Source organism: Cuculus canorus, chromosome 17, assembly GCF_017976375.1.
Source record: "Cuculus canorus isolate bCucCan1 chromosome 17, bCucCan1.pri, whole genome shotgun sequence".
Taxonomy (NCBI): Eukaryota; Metazoa; Chordata; class Aves; order Cuculiformes; family Cuculidae; genus Cuculus; species Cuculus canorus.
Window position 1 is genome coordinate 10458270 of NC_071417.1, and position 19520 is coordinate 10477789.

Genomic DNA, 19520 nt, shown 5'->3' on the forward strand with positions numbered 1-19520 from the left:
GCGCACCACCCGCCGCCCCGCCCTTAACCCCGCCCACACAGAGGCGTGGGGCGTCTGAGCTCCCCGCCCGTCTGAGGCGCTAGCCCCGCCCCTCGCCCCGCCCGCGGCACGAGCCCCGCCCTTTAGCCACGCCCATTTACGGCGCGAGCCCCGCCCCGCGCCCCGCCCCCGCAACGGAGCAGTACCAAACGCTCCTCCCATCCGCTGCGCGAGCCACGCCCCTTAGCCACGCCCACCTGAGGCGCGAGGTCGGCCCCTCGCCCCGCCCCTCGCCCCGCCCACGCAGCGAGGCTCTCCCACGCGCCCCGCCCACTCGCGGCGCGGACCCCGTGGAACCACGCCCACTCGCGGCGCGAGTTCCGCCCCGCCCCTCGTCCTGCCCGCGCTGCTGAGGGGCGAGCTCCGCCTATAGCCCCGCCCCCTTGTGGCGCGAGCTCTGCCCCGCCCTTCGCCCCACCCGCCTGAGGCGCGAGGTGGCGTCTGCCGCCCGCTGGCGCCTTGGGGCTCTGCACGGTGTGTTTGTCACAAACCGTTTTTCCACAGGACTCAGAGTTGGCGCCAGTCTTGTTAAATACCTTCATCCGTGATCTCGGTGAAGGGATTGAGTGCTCCCTTAATGAGTTTGCAGATGACACCATATTCATAGAATCAGAGAATAGTTTGGGGTGGAAGGGACCTTAAAGATCATCCAGTCCACCTCTGCCATGGGCAGGGACACCTCCCACTGGCTCAGGCTGCCCAAGGCCCATCCAACCTGGCCTGGAACACCTCCAGGGATGGGGCAGCCACAGCTTCCCTGGGCAACCTGGGCCAGGGCCTCACCACTCGTAGTGAAGAAATTCCTCCTTCTGTCAAGACTAAATCTGCCCCTCTGCAGTTTATACCCATTCCCCCTCGTCCTATCACTCCAAGCTTTTCTAAACAGTCCCTCCACAGCTTTCTTGTAGCCCCTTCAGGTACTGCAAGGTCGCTATAAGGTCTCCTCAGAGCCTTCTCTTCTCCAGGCTGAACAACCCCAACTCTCTCAGCCTGTCCTCGTATGGGAGGTGCTCCAGCCCTCTGATCATCTTTGTAGCCTCATCCGGACCCGTTCCAACAGCTCCATCTTCTTCTTATGTTGAGAATTGCAGAACTGGACACAAGACTCCAGATGAGGTCTCACCGGAGAGGAACAGAGAGGCAGAATCCCTTCCCTCGCCCTGCTGGCCACGCTTCTTTTGATGCGGCCCAGGACACAGTTGGGTTCTGGGCTGTGAGCACACATTGCCAGCTCATATCGAGCTTCTCATCAACCAGCACCCCAAGTCCTTTTCCTCAGGACTGTTCTCAGTCACAATGCCTCCATCCTGTATTGAAACCAGGGATTTCGCTGACCCAGGAGTGTCTCTTAAGCCAAAGTCAACCAGTGAAGTTTACGCCTCAAACCTTTCACTTCAGTCCTGCCTAAACCCTGCTGATAACAATTCTTTGAAAAAGAGTGGTGGGGAAGCTCCTTCCGCACAGCACCCACTCTGTGCTCAGCTGACACGCGCCTGGCCCGAGTCCAAGACCCTCCTACTTCTTCCTCTGGCTTTTCTTCTGAGTATAGCAGCCATGAGACGCACATCTGAGCATCCTGCTTCCACAGTCTGTTCTTGTCACATTCTTCACCTTTAAAGAATTCCAACATATGTTTCTCTAGATGGGTTTTTTTTTTTCTCTATTTATTCTACAAAGTTCCCAGAATAAACATAAATTATTGATTCTAACAGTTTTCAGTTGGTTTGGGCATTTGACTTGGGTGATTCCCCTAGATTTGTGTGAGCAAACTCAGCTCCGAGCAGCTGTCTCCTTTCACTGTGAAAATGATTGGTTTCAGATGTAGAATACTGAGGTCCTTCAGGTTTATTTAATTTAAAAAACATTTACTCTTTAAACTGAAAAAAATAAGGCACATCATATGGACCTTATCATAGAATCACTGGGTTGGAAAAGACCTCTGAGATCATCCAGTCCAACCATACCTATCTGTCACTAAACCATATCCTTAAGTACCTCATCTACCCATCTTTTAAATACTTCTAAGGATGGGGACTCAACCACCTCCCTGGTGGCTTTATTTCTGGGTGTGTTTCTGCATGCATCCTCCTCTTGCTTGCTTTGCTTTTTGGTGTGTCCAAACTGGAAGAAACTGGCGAGTTACAAGTTCATTGCAATGAATTGTATTGGCAGTATAATGGGCTGAGTTAGAGCATAATTTACACTGACTGATTTAACAGCTTCCTTTCAGTCTTAATAAATGTAAGATTTAATCAAATGTCAGACAACTGAAGCAACAACTGTAGCCCCATTATGCCTGGTGGAGGAGGCTTTGCTGGTGCTCCTTTGTGGCAATGGCAAACAGCTGTGAGGGTAAAAAAAAAAACCAATTAAAAATAAAAAACAAACAAAAAAAGAAGTTTGGGGCCATATTTCATTTAGAAAGGCCAGAACAAGGAAAACCGCGTCAAGGGAAAATCAAGTTTCCCACCTAGCCCACCGTAATTCCAGGGAATTTTGACCCTACTTTTCATAGTGGCCTCAGTGTTGTGCCTTGAAACAATTGCACTTGGGAGAGGAAGGGGACTTGGTTTGGGCATTTCCAGGTCAGTTCAGTTTTATACCTCACACCTTGGCTGTATGTATTCTACATTTCTGACAGCCTTTATCAAAATTTTCTGTACTTCTTACTTATTAACAGGGTTCCTTGTCTCACAGGGGAATTGTTTCTACCCAAGATTTCTCACCTACTTCAAAATTTTACCGTCTAGCCTACAATGTTGCCCATGAAAAATGTAGTAAAAGGGTAAGAATAAACACATGCATTTGGCTCGTGGGAGCAAGATGAGAACTTTGGGTTTATACTTGAAATGTGCATGGTTAAGTACTCATTAGGGAAGATTATTACAGACACCCACAAGGCCATAATGGCAATTCCTGCTCACTGTGGCTGAGGAAGGAATGTAATGGATGAGGGAATTAGTGTCAGGTTTATTCAGATTTCTCTTTTAAGGCCTCTGATGTGCATTTGCAGGGGCTTCCTCCTTTATCTTCTGACATTTCTAAGGCTGATTTATTTGTTACTCATCCACACCGTAATCAATCCTTTCTAGCTTGCTGCTGCTGCGCATATGAAAAAAAACAACCAGGAGTGAATCACCTGTTGCTTATCAGCATTTTGTATTCTGCTGGATAATCCCTAACTCAGACACAGAGCTCCACAGAGCGGCGTCTGCTCTGCAGCTCCATGGAGGAGCCTGGCTCTGGCTCTACCCCTTGTGCACAGGGGCATGCAGGGCTGCCCAGCTGCTGAGCCCCCATCTCACCAGCATCCCTCTCTGTCCACAGCCGCTCAGCCCTCTTGCTCTCCAGCAGCTTTCCGGCCATGCTCCCATGACCCTTCGCGCAGAAGTTTGGCGGAGTTGCTATGACAACCCTTCCGATGCAGCCCGCAGCACCCAGCCAGCACCGAGCGCAGGTTGGTGTCTGCGGGGTGGCTTTTGGAGTGGGGGGTGGCAGGAGAGTGTGGGTCAAACTCGAGAGTGCTTTGCAAACCAAGCATGTGGACTTGCCCCATCGGCTGCTCCCATTGCTGCTCTGACATCCTGGTCTTGTTGGGGAGGAGCAGCAAAGGGTGCCCTGAGCATCCTGCTTGGAGACACCACTGCAAGAGCAAGGAGGGACCGTGGATTGCTTGGCTGCTCTGGAAGATGCTGGCAAAAGGACCCCAGCACAGGGCAACACTGTGGGGTAGTGCTCAGTGCAAGAGGTGAACTCACCGAGGATGTCCTCAGGGCTGGTCGATAGTCAGGCGGGGTGCAGGCAGAGCTGGTGTGGGGGTTACACAACGGGATGGGTGCAGTGGCAGGCAGGGTGCTGCCGGGCACAGACAGCAGCCCCTTCTGTGCAGCCAGTTGAATTTTCCACCTTGCTCTTCATGAAGTTAATACACTTGGCTGAAAGAAAGCATAGTTATAGGTAAAATGTATTGCTCTGAAGTCCTGTGAAGAGTCAGGGGGGAAAACCGGGCTTCCCATGGGGCTGTGCAAAGTAAAGCTGCATTTTATCAGAGACCCGACAAAGCTCCAAGGTGAGAGCATAGCCCAGTGTCTGGAGACTCCAGGACTCTCCAAGATCCTCATCCCCAAGTGCAGTGGTGGTGGCAGAGATGCATGGGAGCAGCAGCCTCTAGCCATCACCACTGAGAGCTGCAGCCACTGCTGGGAGGCTGCAGCCGGAACAGCTCTTCACCTCTTGCTGCCAGGCTTGTAATGGGTGGCTGAAAACATGCAGGGCAGCAAATGCCAGTTATGTTAACACTTAGGCAAACCTGGAAAACGAATTCAGCAAATAAAGGTAACTGTGTTAGCTCAGGTGCTCTGTACAGGCTGCGCCTCAGAGGGCATAGTAAGCAGACGGCAGGGTGCTGCCCATACAGATGGGAATCCTCCCTGGGGTTTTAAAATACTAATGAGCTAAAGAAATTGTCAGTTGTGTTAATGGGATGGTGATGCTCCCATCTGGCAGGGAGCCTGAGAAGACCTCCCTTCATGGCCTTGAGCTGCTTGAAGGTCACAGCTGGTGTCAGGGTGGGTGCACATAGCTGTAGCTCGGCTTTTCTGCTCCTCCAACAAGGGGAGGACAGATGTCAGCTGGCAATGTGTAGCTCTGTGTCCTGCAAAACCTTAGCCCATGGCAAATACGGACAAGAGCTCCCCTCTCCAGGGGCTGTGGCGCCCGAAGGCAAGGGAGAAACTTAGCAGCTGTGATGTATCCTGTGTTTGCATTGCAGAAAAAAACATCCTCTGCAGTGGGCTGCGACACCATCATACTGAGAGATAGATCCTACCAGATTGTCCCCAAGCGAAGACACTCCCAGGTGAGTGGCATGGCCAGGGGACTCTAGCTGCCAACTCCTCCACTGCCCTTGGAGGCAACTCCATCTCCAAAACACCTGCTTCAAGAGTTGGCAGTGCACTGGTCTTCAACTGCTCCTCTCTCCTTGAGGTCAGTGGAGTAGGCACCCACTCTGGGCACCTGGTAACCTGCTCCCAGCCCCTCTCTCCTCCCACCACAGCCTGCCAGGAACCCTTGTCCTTCCCCAATCTGAGCTCACAATGCAGTGCCAACACAGGTGTCCCAGCCCTGCCTGTGCTCCCCTGGCCCTGCCTGCACCCCCGCCCTCCACAGCCCCACAGCAAGGAGCCCCGTGGAACAAAAACTACACAACAAAGCTGCGTTTGGGGAGGAAGGCTCATCATGGACACAGGAGCGTGTTTTTTTTAGCAATGATATCCCTCCAAAAAGCTGTTGAATGACTGTTTCCCACAGGTGAGGAATGAAAACTAACTATATTTTCTTAGTTAAAATTTCTAGCTTTTATTCCTTAGAAAGGACCCAAAGCACCTTCCTTTGCCCTCTCCTCCCAAGCTCCATGCTTTCCCCAGCACCTGCAGCACAGCAAGAACGTGAGCTCTGCTCTGCTAGCAAGGGAGAGATGCAGCAAACCCACTAGATAATGGCTCAGTCCAGAGGATCAGGACAGAAGGGGGAGCCAGGGAGACAAAATTGGAGACCATCCCATCCTGCCAGACTCCAGTCAAGCTCTGGATGCTGACTGCATTAGTAGAAACATGCTTTTTGTTTCTACAGGCACCTTTTGGCATTTATTTGCAGTTTATAGGAGACCACTTTCACCTCCGAGTCCGTGCTGGCATTCCTGCAGTGAACAGCAAGCCATCCCAGCGGCAATGCCCAGAAATCACCACTGTGCCACGCTCCACTGGTGTCCGCTCTGTATTGATGGGCCAAAACATCTTCTTCTCCCTCATCTTCCCACACACTGATCCTTTCCCTCCAGATCTCTGACATCTGAATCACCTCCTTGCTGTGTCCATCAGCCCCTGCCTGCTCTTCAGGCTTTAAAACCTACTTCACTTTGGAAACCACCTCCTTGGCAGCGTTCTTGGCTTACAAGCGCCTGTCTTGCCCTGGGCAAGTCTGCAGCCTCTTGGTAGATAGATAGGAACATTGTGGTTTTGACTCCTTTTAAGAAGACACCTGCAGGACTGATATTTTTAGCAGTCAAGGAGTCTGAGCTACATTACTGGGCAATGTATGAAATGCCCGAGCTCCTGGTGGGCCGCAGGGACACCAGCCAACTCTCTGACCTGCTCTGTCTTGTAAATGTTTTCCAATGACCTGAGATATTTCCTAAAAAGACCAAATAATTTTCTAATTTGCTTAAATAACTGCTACTGCCTTGTGCAGAACTGGCAGTGGAGTGGCCATGGGAAGGAGCCTGGCAAGGTTTGGGCTGTACAGAGAAGGGGCTGCCTTTTCCTGCGCTCCCCAAGATCTCTGACAAGTATGGAGACTGATGCCCACCATAGACCCTACTGACTGAGACTTATTTAACATCTCCTAAGAGGCCAGGCATTGCTGCAAGCCCTTTTTCAGTTAGTGCTGTTTTGTACTTCAGCGTTTTTAGATACCTTCTGGTTTTTATATCTCTATTTTACCCCTCCAAAGCCAGGCATCAGTTACTGACTTGGATGCATATTAAAACATAGCTCACGAATAAAAAGTTTTTCTCATACCTGCCTTAGTAATTTCTCTCTAATTCATTGCTGACAGTCATTTGTTTTCCTCTCCAGCCAGGAACAATATGCCCATTGCCAAGGCTACCGAGCCTCTCTGGCATGAATGGGACAGGAAAGCACAGAAATGTGGATTAAGACACACGGTCTATGCTGTAAATGGGGATCAGTACACTGGAGAATGGCTGCACAACTTGAAACACGGTAAGGTAGACCATTTTGAAAGAAAGTACCAACTTAGACATCTTTACAAAAGTTCCTAGGGACAGGGAGCCGTCACCAGTTATACATGCTCTGGGAAGACCAATTATTCATGTATTAATATATTTGCATGTGTCTTTGATATATGTCATACAAAAATGTGCTCTAACATTTCTAATACGTAACTTGAGAAGCTTTTGCATGCCCTCAGGGGCAATTACCTGAAATATCTAGATTACAGATGTTTAACAACCCTCTCCGAACACAGCAAACTGCAGTCAGATCCATACACTGGGATGGGCACTGGCTGCACAGTCCCTCAAGTTCTCTTGGCTTCGGGAATATTCATTTATTCTTGAGTTGTGGTGGGTGCTGCAGGAGACAGAGCAGGGGAAAGAGACCTTGTCTGAGCCCTGAGCAGCAGGAGCTGAACAGGCTTGTTTACAAGCAGTAAACTGAGATTTAGAAAGATTTAAGTGCGTTCAGCAAAGGCCACACAGGAAGCCCTGATCATGATTAACAATGCATCCTACTCAGAAGCTAAACTGAATCCCAGACATAAACCTGCCTCGGTGCAGTCAGTGCTGCCTGCTATGGAGCTGTAGGAAAGCAGACCCATAAACCCTTTTCCTAGCAACCATGATGACCTCTTGTTTGTTAAACAGGTAAAGGCACCCAAGTATGGAAACGCACTGGAGCTATTTATAGCGGTGACTGGAAGTTTGGGAAACGGGATGGTTATGGCTCATACAGCATTCCTGACCCTGTAACCAAGGAATACAAGAAAGTGTACACAGGCTGGTGGAAAAATGACAAAAAAGATGTAAGTGAGATTTCCTGTGCCTGCCGGTGGCGAGGCAGCATTCCCCAAAACATGGGGATAAGTTGGGTGCACACATGCAAAAATACCACTTAAAATATTGACTTTTCAAATACTGACCCTGAAGGGTTTTGGGGAAATGAATATGTGGAGCAAGAAAACAAAAGCAAGAGCAAAAGCTCTTGCTCAAAAGCCCTCTCTCCCTTCCCTCCCCAACCTGCCTGCTCTTGGTGTTACTCACCTCTCCACATCTGATGCTGCAGCAGTGGTCAGAAGAACCTGTACCATAAGCACTGCAGAAAAATGTACCTTCTTCTGGGAGTTTTACAGCATATTAGACAAATACCACAAGTTCTTTTGGAAATTAAGCCTGTCACATAAATCACACTTTTTTCTAAAGCAAACATAATGAGGAAGTCATCTGGTAAAGATGACTGCAATCTTCTATGCAAAATCCTCGTAGGAACATTTTTTGATCTGCCAGGGGAAACCTTGCGTTCGCCTTTGTGTCTGCTCTTAAATTAAATTAATAGCCTCTTACACTGCTAATTGGTGTGCGGCTCTATGGCTCCAGTCTTTTGGAGGGAACTTCCCCTTCTGTTCTTTGAGGATATATTTTGGATGATTGAGCTTTCATGAAAGATTTATAACAACATCCAAAGATCACTAGCATTGTTTTTTTTTTTTCACAAAAGCCTCCTTTCCATACCCATGCAGTTTAACAAAATTAATGCTCAGAAAAAAAAACAGTTATTTCCAGAACTGATTTTAATTTTTGTTCAGAGATAAATTAAGGCTTTATTCCTATGGGAAAACTTATTATTAATATGTAAGTATTTCTTACTGGTATCGCTCCCTGGTGTTGGGGATACCTCTGGACTTCTTTTAATGGCGAATGAACACATAAGACAAACACCTCTTGGGGTCCCTGGCTTGCACTCCCCCAGAGGGTTTGATTCAGAAGTTCACCAGCCAAACCTGCCAGTGGCATCGAGCCCGGGAGGGAAAGTAGAGAATGGAGACAGTTCCATATCAGCTCTCCTGCCTTATGGGGTGACACCAGCCACCCCAGAAGCCTGGTGTGGCGCCCAGCTGCAGGGAGGCATGTGTGGCATCACTGCATATGCCTACCGCTCTCACCACAAGCAGCCTGCAGAGCTGGCTTTAGTTCCTTGTGAAGGAGGAAGGCAGCAAGGCAAGAGGCCATTTAGAACGTTAGCTCTTCAGGGTATGGATGGAGAGGGAAGGCAAAATCGTTTGTATGGTCAGCATCACTGGGAGACCCTCAGTCTGCACAAGGGCAAGGAAAGGAGTTGCCCAGCCTGAGCCATAGGAAGCATCACCGGGCTTGAAAGGCATGAAATCCCCGCATTGAAAGACAGGTCTTGTTTATGCTGCCTCCCCTCCCCAGGCAGCTTTTTATTCTAGTGAAACCATCTTTTAACTAAATATTAGCAGGAATCGTGCCAGTAATAATGCACTGAGATACAAACCTGAGGTTTTGTTGTGGGAATAAAAATATTTGCCAAAAAAATCCCATGCTGTCACCTCTTGTTTCCTTCAACATAAGAACAGCCATGGAGCTGGGCTGCCAGCTGCCGTATGGAAGAGTACTGGAGCAAGAAAGTTGTATCCCAGAACTGAACACTGACCCCCGTCAGTACAGAGGCTTCTGACCACATCTCTGTGTTGTCCTCCAGGGCTACGGGGTGACATTTTACTCCAGTGGAGAACGCTATGAGGGGGAGTGGAGCAATGGGCTGCGGAGTGGCTGGGGACGGATGTACTACCAGAATGGCTCCATCTACGAGGGACAGTGGCTGGCAGACCAGCCCAACGGGCAGGGGATGCTGCGGCTGTGTAAGTACCTGCCACCCTCACCCAAAGCATCTGCAGGTCCCCTTCAAAGTATTTGGTGTTGTGCTGCTCTCTGGGTGCTTCTGCCATCCAGATTTCTGTGTGCTACATCGCATCTCCCGCTACAGCCTTGGTTTAGGATTGCAGCTGCTGGAGTGGTCCCTCCCCTCCTGGTTTAGGGATGGAGGCAGCACAGGCTGTGTAAGGGCCGGCATTGTGCTGCTCAAGCCCACAAAGCTTATTTTTGCTGTGATTTACATTTAAATGACTGGGACGATTAGGGTTAGAGATAATATACTGTTGGGTCAAAGAAGAGCACATCTCTCTTCTCCAGGCGGGCACTTTGCCAGACACAGTTTCTAACTGCTGCATACCAAAGAGGAGTCCAGTTTCCAGCACAGGAAAAAAAAAAAATTTCTTTTTGGGTTCACTCTGTCCCCTCTCTTACTTCCGACACTGGCTCACGTTGAGTGAACGCAGGGTTTTAATTAGTACATGATCCCTTCCCAGAAATAACACCAAGCACATCACAGATTGGGAATGCTGGGGGCAATCTCATCATGTAAATATAAATTTGAGGTTTTCCCCCCCTTATTTTGCTTGCAGTTTAACACATTTTCCCCCAAATCCGTCCTTTGCAGTACAAAGCACTGCATTCCAGGAACATTTGAAGAAATATTATCTCTGTATTGTTATTCAGCTATTCTAGTTTTTTGCTTGAAAGTGATCTCAAGGCTAGTAGTTAGCTAAGCAAAGCAGCTGGGAGGAACGAGCATGACCTTCACTGCACATCACAAGCATAACTGCGGTGTCTCTGCTGATTGTGAAGTCCCTTTGGACCGATGGCTCATCTAGATGAAACCAGCACCCACTTGCAAGGGTAACTCCTTCCACTGATCTGCTTCGCTCCCATCAAAGCCACCCTCAGCATTATCAACCGAGGAGCCCTCGGGGCTGAGCCACGGCTGATGCGATGTTTCAGAGCCCAGTTGCCTTCAGCATAGCCTGCAACGGATTGCGAGCTGGATTCCTTTTGGTTAAAATTAGCCAGAGCAATTATTTCATACCCACAAGCTTAATGTATTCAGCTCAGCTGCTGGAAACATGCCCACGTGCCGGCAGCTTTGCGATGGTGAAAGAAAAGGAGTTCTTCAGTGGAGGTCACGATGAGCTGCAGCTCAAGATTAAATTGCTTGTAGTGGCAGCATGCCCAGCAAGGGTGAGCTTGGCTGGGAGCACCGTGAGCATTTGCTGCAGGCTTTTAAACCAGAGAGTTTTCAACTGTGAGCATTTGTGTGCAGAGCATCGCACGTCTGCAGAGGAGATCTTGGCTGTGACCAACACAGCCTATAAGATGTTCTGGAAGGAGAGTGGACAGGAGCAGCCAGGTGCCACGGTGCAGCCTGGGTGTTCGATGCCCCCTCCATCACAGCCTGGTCAGCGATTTCAGTGGTTTCTGTGTTGACAGTGGCCGGTGACCAAAAGCTGAGCTGCTTCCAGGGTAGGTCAGCGTTGCAGATGTGCACACTATCAGATGCAAGCTGAAGATCACCAGAACCACAGCTCTAAACTGTATACCAGACCCTGTCTGAAGAGCCCAGCAGCCACACTCCCTAGAAGCATTTTTTGTTTTTCGACTTCCCTTATGGAATCCTGGCAGTCCCCAGCTACCTCTGTGGCACCGTGCTGGGTGCCCTGGTATTTCAGCCACCTCTTGCCATAAAGAATGGCAGAGTTCAGCTGAGACCCAAAGATATTTCCACTAAGTAATAAAATAGAAACTCCGTGGGTTTTGGCTTAGAAACGCTCTACCTGGCAAAACGGGACAGCAGAGGACTCTTCTAGTGAGAGGAAGGTGGCCTGGATATATCCCAGCCTCAGCATCACCGTGGGTATGATGCCCCTTCCCAACTAACATCGCCGGGCAAGGCTTCTCTCTTCCCCTTGCAGCTCTGATTTTCCCTGCTGATGATGGATGGATGAAATCCTGAAGAGCAGCACAGAGACCAAAAAAACCTCTCTCAACTTGCAGAAAAATGCCAGGAGATGCAGTGCAGCTGGAAAAAGAGTCTGTAACTGACTGCCTGAACTGTTCTGACACTCGCAGCCATTCTTGCTCTGTAATTCATTGAGGAAAAACATAACTACAAGTATTATTTGAAATCAAGATTATTTTGACTGGACAACGATCAGACAGTGCTGCTGTTCCTCGCCCAGATAAGGAAACCTCTTCAAGCCAGAGATCCTGCATGATTTGTTGCAGTAACAAAACTTCTGTCCTATAATTTCTTATGTTGTGAAGAGTGACTCAACTACTGGTCTTACCCTGGGCTCACTTGCTTCACGTATTGGCAAAAAAATTACCATCACCACCAGGAGAGCAAAACAGGTGAATGCACACCAAGTGGGCACACGGGCATCTTCCAAAGCCTCATCTCCCTCTGCGGCACAGCAAACAGAGCACCAGAAAGCAGAACAACACACTGTGCCACCGTGCCCTTGAAATTACTAAGCAGAGCCAAACAGATGATATGATTTTCTGACAGTTTGCTGTGTTGATTGATTTTGTTTGTAGCCGCTTCATGGAATGGTGCAAATCTCACGGTCTGTTCATGTTTTTAATTGTAGCAAATGAAAATCGCTATGAAGGAGGCTGGAAAGATGGAAAGAAGAATGGCCCAGGGAAATTTTTCTACTTGGAAAAGGGACAATTGTTTGAAGGCATCTGGGCAGCGGATATACCACAATGTGGAATTCTGATTGACTTCGGCAGAGATGAAGCTCCTGCCCCTACTCCGTATCCAATACCAAAGGTAATTGCTTGGAAATTTTGTTTTTGCTAGTGATGTTTGCATCCATCAGTGCTTGGTAGCATTTCCAGGTAGCATTTCCCTCTCCAAGCCATTACTTGCATGGGGTTCCCAGCTCACAGGGTGTTTACTCAGGGATTTTTGGCCAGCGGTGCTCTAAATAGCCCCACAGGGACAAACGGCCGGGTCCGGCCACCGCTGGAGCCTCCCAATCACCTACATCTGCAAAAATGCACCAAAACTGCTTAGAGACCTGAAGCAGCACAAAGGAAACAGGGACAATAGAGGCAGGGACAATAGTGGGATTTGCGTCAAAACCAGATGATTTCACCAAGCCAAGCTGCTCAATTTGACGAGACCTTAGTGCAACCCGAACCACTGCAGCACTCACATTGGCTGTTCCCTTTACCCAGGCACCCCGAGGCAGGGGCTCATCCATGCCCAGCAGCGCTCGCTCCAAAGCGGGCAGATAGATGTCTCGAGAGCCAGCACCCTTTGCTGCCCATGTCCGTTAAGACTGACACAGGCTGTGGAGGAAGAGTCTGTCCCTGTCCTCCTCCTAAAGACTTGGCGAAATGCACAATGGGGCATGTGGACACACTGCACCCTTGCACATCACTTTGGTGCAGGAGACGGAGGACGAGAGAGCCTGTTCCTTGCTCCATGCCCTCGGAGGGCAGGGAACAGGGATCACTAGGGAACAGATGTGGCTTCAAGTGACACAGTGGGCCAAAAGGGTCTCAGCTTGAATCCTCAAGGTCTGAGTGCTGCCCATGTGAAATACAAGGGCATCACATTTCCAAGGGACCGTTACTGTAGGATACGGGTGAGGAAGCTACTCTTTGCTTAGATGGGTAATGACAGCATTTGCTTTACTCCAATAACACAGGGAACAACATGTCCCTGTGGCAGGTAGAGCTGCCTGCCTTTTTCCTCTGCTCCAGGGACAAAGTCACTGCAAACGCCTCCAGAATCTCACAGTTCTTACATCTTTGCTTCCCTTAATTTCTTAAACCCGGTTTCTATAGTGAAGACTCTTTGAGCACAAGTGTTTTGGACAAGCCAGTTAATCCTGTAATTACTAGGCACACCCACGGTAGTGCAGAATAATAAACATCAAATACTCATGAGGGAAAAGCAACCTTGATTTTGCAAAAAGAGTGGAAGGAGCAGCACTTCTGTAGCTAAAAATATTTACCTTACAAGATTTGTCAGGGGTCACCAGAGAGCTGCCTCCTCAACAATCCAGCCCAGCAGCCCTGGGATGAACTGCCACTTGCCTAAGGCAGGATGTTCAAGCCCGACTGTTTATTTAACTCCCTGAAGACCAAGTTATAGCCCAGTTTTCTTCTGCTCTGTGAGCAAAAAGAAAGCATCACCTTTCACTGCGCTTTCCATCAGGAGAGATTTATTGATCTCAGAATATGAAGGAAGTAGCAGGTAAAACGAGGAAAATTGACTTCAGATTTTCATAAACCTTTTGTCAAATCACCGTCACAAGCAGCTGTTAAAGAAAAGTAGATGTGGGGCGAATGTTAGAAACTGCCCTAACCAGAGATGGAATAAATATTCAACTTTCACCTGGCAAGAAGCTAACAGTGAGGATCTGAGCTTCTTCTAGGGAGAAGCATCACTGTGCATCTTCATTAGCAGGTGAAAGAACCAAAGAGTGGGGATGTGTGGGACAGGAAAACGCTGAAAACTAGAGTGTGATTGTCCCAAGCTTTGCAGGAATCCAGTACACAGGGGATGGGGCTGCATCAAGGCAGAATTCAAACATAACTGGTATGTTCAGAATATGGGGAAAGACACAACAGGTTGGACTTCAGATATTTGCTGGTATAGTTATTGAAGCCAAGGCTGCATGAAGCGTAACAAAATAAATAAGAAGAGCTGATGTCTTCTGCCTGGGAGAACATGACACACGAGTCCCCCAGGAAACATCAGGACATGAAGTAGGTCACAGTGAGATGACAAGTTCCTGGCAGGGCTTTGGCAGTTCCCTCTCAAGAATCTGCATCCAGTCACAAGCAGGCTATGTGCCTCCAGACCCTGCTTCCACAAGAGCTTGGATGCTCACTTGGGTGACTGCAATTCCTTGCCTCCTAAAACTACAGATGAGACCCTAGAGGCTACAAATCAAAGGTAGTTTTGTCTAAGAACGTGTTTTGTTAAAGGAGACTCGATCCATGCCATGCAGAACTATTTCAAGGAGATGAAGTGATGATCTACATTGCTGATAAAATCAGGAAAGTGTAGCAATGCTTCAAACCCAGTAATTGAAAGGCTGCAATAGAATCTGAAGTCCTGATACACAGGAGATTCTCTATTAATGCTCAAGTAATTGATATCCAGAACACCTTAAACTTCTCCAATGACACTGCCAAACTGATTTGTATCCTTCCCATTTAGATCAAACTCGCTGATCCAGATGGTGTTTTAACAGAGGCCCAGGCGACGTTTGATGACAGCCACAATTAATAACCAGCTGCTGAAGGAAAAAAAGATGCAAGATAAGAGCATGATCCTGAGTTATTTATTTGAGTCTCACATTCACGCTGCGGTGTATTGTGTCGTGGTCTGCCTCACTTTTCTCTCAAGGCTGCCCACGCACGCTTCACTCTACAGGTGGCCTTGCTCAGCGGCCTCCTCCCACCCCCTTATTTTGGTAAAGAAAGGGAAAAAAGAAGGAAAAAAGAAAACCTACAAGCAACAAAATGCTGGGAGCCAGGTGCAGGGACCCTTCATCTGGCTCCTCTGGCTTACTACTCTTGTAAAGAAATTGCACTCCTGGTGGTTTCAGGGTTTTTGACGTTGCTTGAGAGAAGCAGGATTCCTATTACAGGCTCTAAAAGCAAAGACCTAGGAAACTACAGTCAAATAATTGTCCCTTCCATGCCTCCCAACTCAGCCCCACACATACCCGTGAACCAGGATAGCTTTTGAAGATGAACAGACCATGTTCAATTTAGTATTTTTATTAGTATGTTACTTGTTCTCTCTGTGCATTTTCAATAATGTGGTACTGCTTCTCCTCCTCAACACCTGGGAACACAGACCGCCAGATCCTAGCCCAGCTCTGCTCCTTGGTCAGCCCCCACGCTCAATGGCACCGTGCCGGCTGCTCCATTCCCACCCAATGCAAGGCCTGAGCTGTGAGATGCTGAGCATCACCCCCAAGACCAAAATAAGGTGGAAAACAAACTAGAAGAGTAGGTCACAAGCTCACCTGATTAACACCGCGCTTCCTAGTATCACTGCCTGCTTATGGCACCTTTGGTCCCTTGACTCTTCATGTTTTCTAGGCTGAAAGACAACCTGCTTTTCTATTTAAGCAATCAGAAAGAGCATTAGAGTGGTGCAAAAATAATTGCCGTTTCAACTTTAAAGCAGTATATCTCATCTTAAGATAAAATTTATTAATCAAAATAAGACTCGTTACAATCTATGCATTTTTGCCAACTAGGAACAAGTCTAGTCAGAATTCTGGACTCCTGGAACTGATGAAATCTTCAAAGGTGTTTCGAGCTACTGCTTGGTTATGAGAAACGTTCTCTTGCAGCAAGTTGTCAAAATGCTTGAAAACGTCATAGCTGTAGGGAGACAGCTCTGGTGAGGGAGCTGGGTGAGCCGGAGTTTAGTAGCCCAGTTCATGCAGCTTCTGCAGTTACCTGTGAGACATGAGGTTGGGCAGTGTCCTGGGGAATTGGTCCTTTGCAACAGACACGTTGCAGTTCTTTGTGCATTCTGCTGATTTCCTGGCAACCCTTGACTGAGCTGATGGTTTTGTCAGGATTCAAATTTGTGGCAGGCAATTCCACTTGCTGACCAACGAACAGTGACTATGACTACCTTTTGATGCAGCTTCCTTTGATGCACACCTAGAGAAGTGTCTTGGTGCTTCACTTTGGACCAGGTCATTCGGTGCAGCACACCACTGCTTGTCATCTACAACCTATTTCTCATCACGTCACAATGCAATCAAAGAATAGATTATTTTTGTTGTGCAGAAGAAACACAGAGCAGTCTTAGTAAGAGCAATTTTATTTTCATTCAGTTTGTGTGGCACTCATGTGTCGAGCTCTTCTGATTTTCCAACACAGTGCAAATATTGAACAACTGTTGAATGGTCAACGTTGAGTTCTTCTGCAACATCTCCAGTAGTTCTGTGTTTGTCTGCTTCAATAATGCCCCTCAATTGCTTGTCGTCCATCATCTGGCATTCACGCCTCTCCTCATCTCATCTTCAATGCTCTTGTTTCTCTTACAAAATTTCTGGAACCACTGTCGCACTGTACGTTTGCTGATGATCCCCTGGCCAAACACCTGGTTGCTATTGCTGTAGTATCCACTGCTTTGTGTCCCCTTTTGAACTCATACAACAAAATGGCTCAAATTTGCCTTTTTTCATCTTTAATCTGACAGTGTAATATAAAAAAAGAACAAACAGTGAAATCAAAACCATTAGCTTAATCAGAGCAAATTTCATGCTTTAAAATGATGCTACATGAATATGGTTGAAGGAGTTTAATCCAAATTAAGCATCACAGTTTACAATGACAAAAACGGTCATTATTTTTGCACCAACCTAATAATACCACAACATGCTTAGTCCCAAGAGTGAAGGTGCTGAGAGGAGGAAACATGTCAACAATGTTATCTTCCTTATAACTGCCTGTGTGAACAGGAAATTTTACCTTCATATTATGACTGAAATGAGTAAAGTGAATTGACTTCAGAGATCCTCAAGAAATCCAGAGTTAAAATGAGCACAGTATAGCTGAAGAGATTAAGGATACAGAGAAAATAAGCCTATTTTAGGCCTTTGGATAACAAATAATCAGCAACAACTAAGTATATTTCATTAATGTATTTTATATCTAAATAAGTGATATACAATAACCAATGTTTAAAATGCTTGAGGTAAATGCGTAACATCGTTAGTATAAATAAGGGATTAAAAAACAAGTTAAATGCACTCTTCATGTTCAGATCTGCGGGTTTGGGTCTGGTTACTGCCTCTTGCACAGAGACTGTGCCTAAGGTGTAACTTTCATGACCATTTCCACAGCCTGAAGATGAGAAACATACTTGATGTAACAGCTTAAAGTGCAGAAAAGTCAGGAAAGCAGCTGTAATAACAGTGTCATTAGCTCAGAACCTACCAGCTTGAGAAATCTAAAAATAAGGTTGTCCCGCAAGCTTGTAATTATTGATTTCTTAAACAAAACAACACCCCCACTTCTCTGTCAATTTGTAAAGTATCCACAAAACAAAGAGAAATTCAGCTACTTATCCAAGACGGCAAGTAATTTTACCAAATAACCTTGGAAAATATGTATTTTTTGGACTTCCATTCAAAATAATTTTCTAACTTTTAAATACACAATTTATGGACAGAAGCCTAACTTTTAAGCCTGACAGCACCTGGGCAACCATTTGCTCTAGCGTGAATATCGAGTCAGGTTCTCATCCTTTACTGAGCGTTTTTAAGAGTCTTTTTTCCCCAAGACTGGGTAAGTATTCCAGCAAAGGATAGGAAAATATATTTTGTGCCTACTACCAAGATGTCATGTTTTGGAATGCCTTTACTAAGAGAATCCTTCCCGAGCTCCACAAATAACCACCTGTGGGACTGTACGCAGAGTTCTCACCATCAGCAGACTCACAGCACTGATAGAACATAATGTAACGCCTGGGCTAGAGGAAACCCAGTTTGGCATCTGCAAGCCAGAAGGACTTGTGAAAATGGCAAGTTGAAAGCTGTTCTCTGCTTGTGAACTAAGAAAACACCCCTGCAAGAACGCTGCCAAATAAACAGCCCAGCAGGTTTTTTTCATGGTTGTTTTTTTAGCATACGAACACACCACAGGCAACCCTGTCAACACTTTCCTCGGTGGTGGTGCCGACAGGAGAAATCAGTCTCATTTGCTTCACGAGGCTGCTTCAATAGTAAAGGCACTCTGCCATCCTACTGTCCTAGAGTCTGTGAACGCATCGGGAGAGCCCGAGACGGAGGCTGAGTGTGACTGACCGTCTTCAGCCCAGGCACGGTCAGGTACAGCTCCACTGTTGTGGTGCATTCACTTCTGTGTAATTTCAAACTCCCAGGTTTCTATTCCACAGTGTTAGCTACAATAAGGAGGTCAAGTTTTGTTCCACAAGACTTGAAGCCTGTCTCAGTTTGTGTTCACTAAAGCCCAAAGCTGCTCCAGAGAAGAACTGCATTCCAAAAAATTCCACTTCTAGACATGAGCAGAATTACCGAAGCAGCCCAGGAGAACTGCTGCAATCTTTCATGGACAAACTTCTCATCTAAAAGATGAAATGGAGGTTTTTTCTTACAGAGGAAATAAAACCAGATACAGTAGCCTCTCACTGTCACAGCCGTGTGTCTGAAAGTACGCAGCAATATTAATTACAAATAACATACTCTCATAAATAAATCTACATAGAGAAGAGAGTCTTCCAATCATTGGGAAGCAAAAAATGTATAACAAGTTATTAAATGCAACACTTCAGCAAGAAGACTTATTCTAAACAAGGAAGACCAAGGCATAGCTAATTACTTGGGAATCCCATGCAGAGAAAGCACCTTTTGCTGCTTTTATCTGAGGATTTATTAAAAATACATTTTTAATACAAAAGTACAAAATAATTACTGCTTTGGCTTTGAAGAAAACCAGCAGTGGTTTTGATTTTCAAGCAAAAAAAAAAATTATCCAGTGATAATTTCCATCCAGTTCCTTCTTTTTAAAAAGAGATTCCTAAAGAGGAAATAGGCAAATCTATCTCTCCAGATAATATGTGCCAGCTCGTGAGAACTTTAAAACAGTTATTGCTTTTATTTTCTTCCAAGGAAGAGCAGAGTAGACTCTCATTCCTACTCATGTGGCCACAGTACATCGCAGTAAGACGAGTCATGGGTGTTTAGCAAGTTATAAAATGTGTAATTGCCATGGGAAAAAGGCGCTGGAGATATCAGTAAAGTAGTAATTACTTGGCAGCAAAACATACCAGGGAAGGTGGTGGGAAAGCTTTCACTTCTACCATCTGTCAGCCTTTCTAGAGAGAACAGCGCTAGCACTGAAACAAAGTGCTAATTGCTGCATATCCCAAGTAATTTGTATCATGCCATGCAATATGGATCGGACAAGCAGTATCTTCTAGTAAATGCCAACATCAAATAGAGGGAAAAAAAGCTTCTCTATTTCT

The 19520-nt window shown here is 46.9% G+C and overlaps 1 protein-coding gene across 1 annotated transcript; it reads left to right on the forward strand.

The window, feature by feature from the left end:
* The first annotated feature begins 6676 nt into the window (after positions 1 to 6676).
* Positions 6677 to 17023, forward strand: MORN3 (MORN repeat containing 3). Its single transcript, XM_009560406.2, has 5 exons — positions 6677 to 6821; positions 7484 to 7641; positions 9339 to 9498; positions 12124 to 12308; positions 14718 to 17023. The coding sequence occupies exons 1-5, from the start codon at positions 6686 to 6688 to the stop codon at positions 14784 to 14786; spliced, it is 708 nt and encodes a 235-aa protein (XP_009558701.2). The 5' UTR covers positions 6677 to 6685; the 3' UTR covers positions 14787 to 17023.
* Positions 17024 to 19520: the final 2497 nt, after the last annotated feature.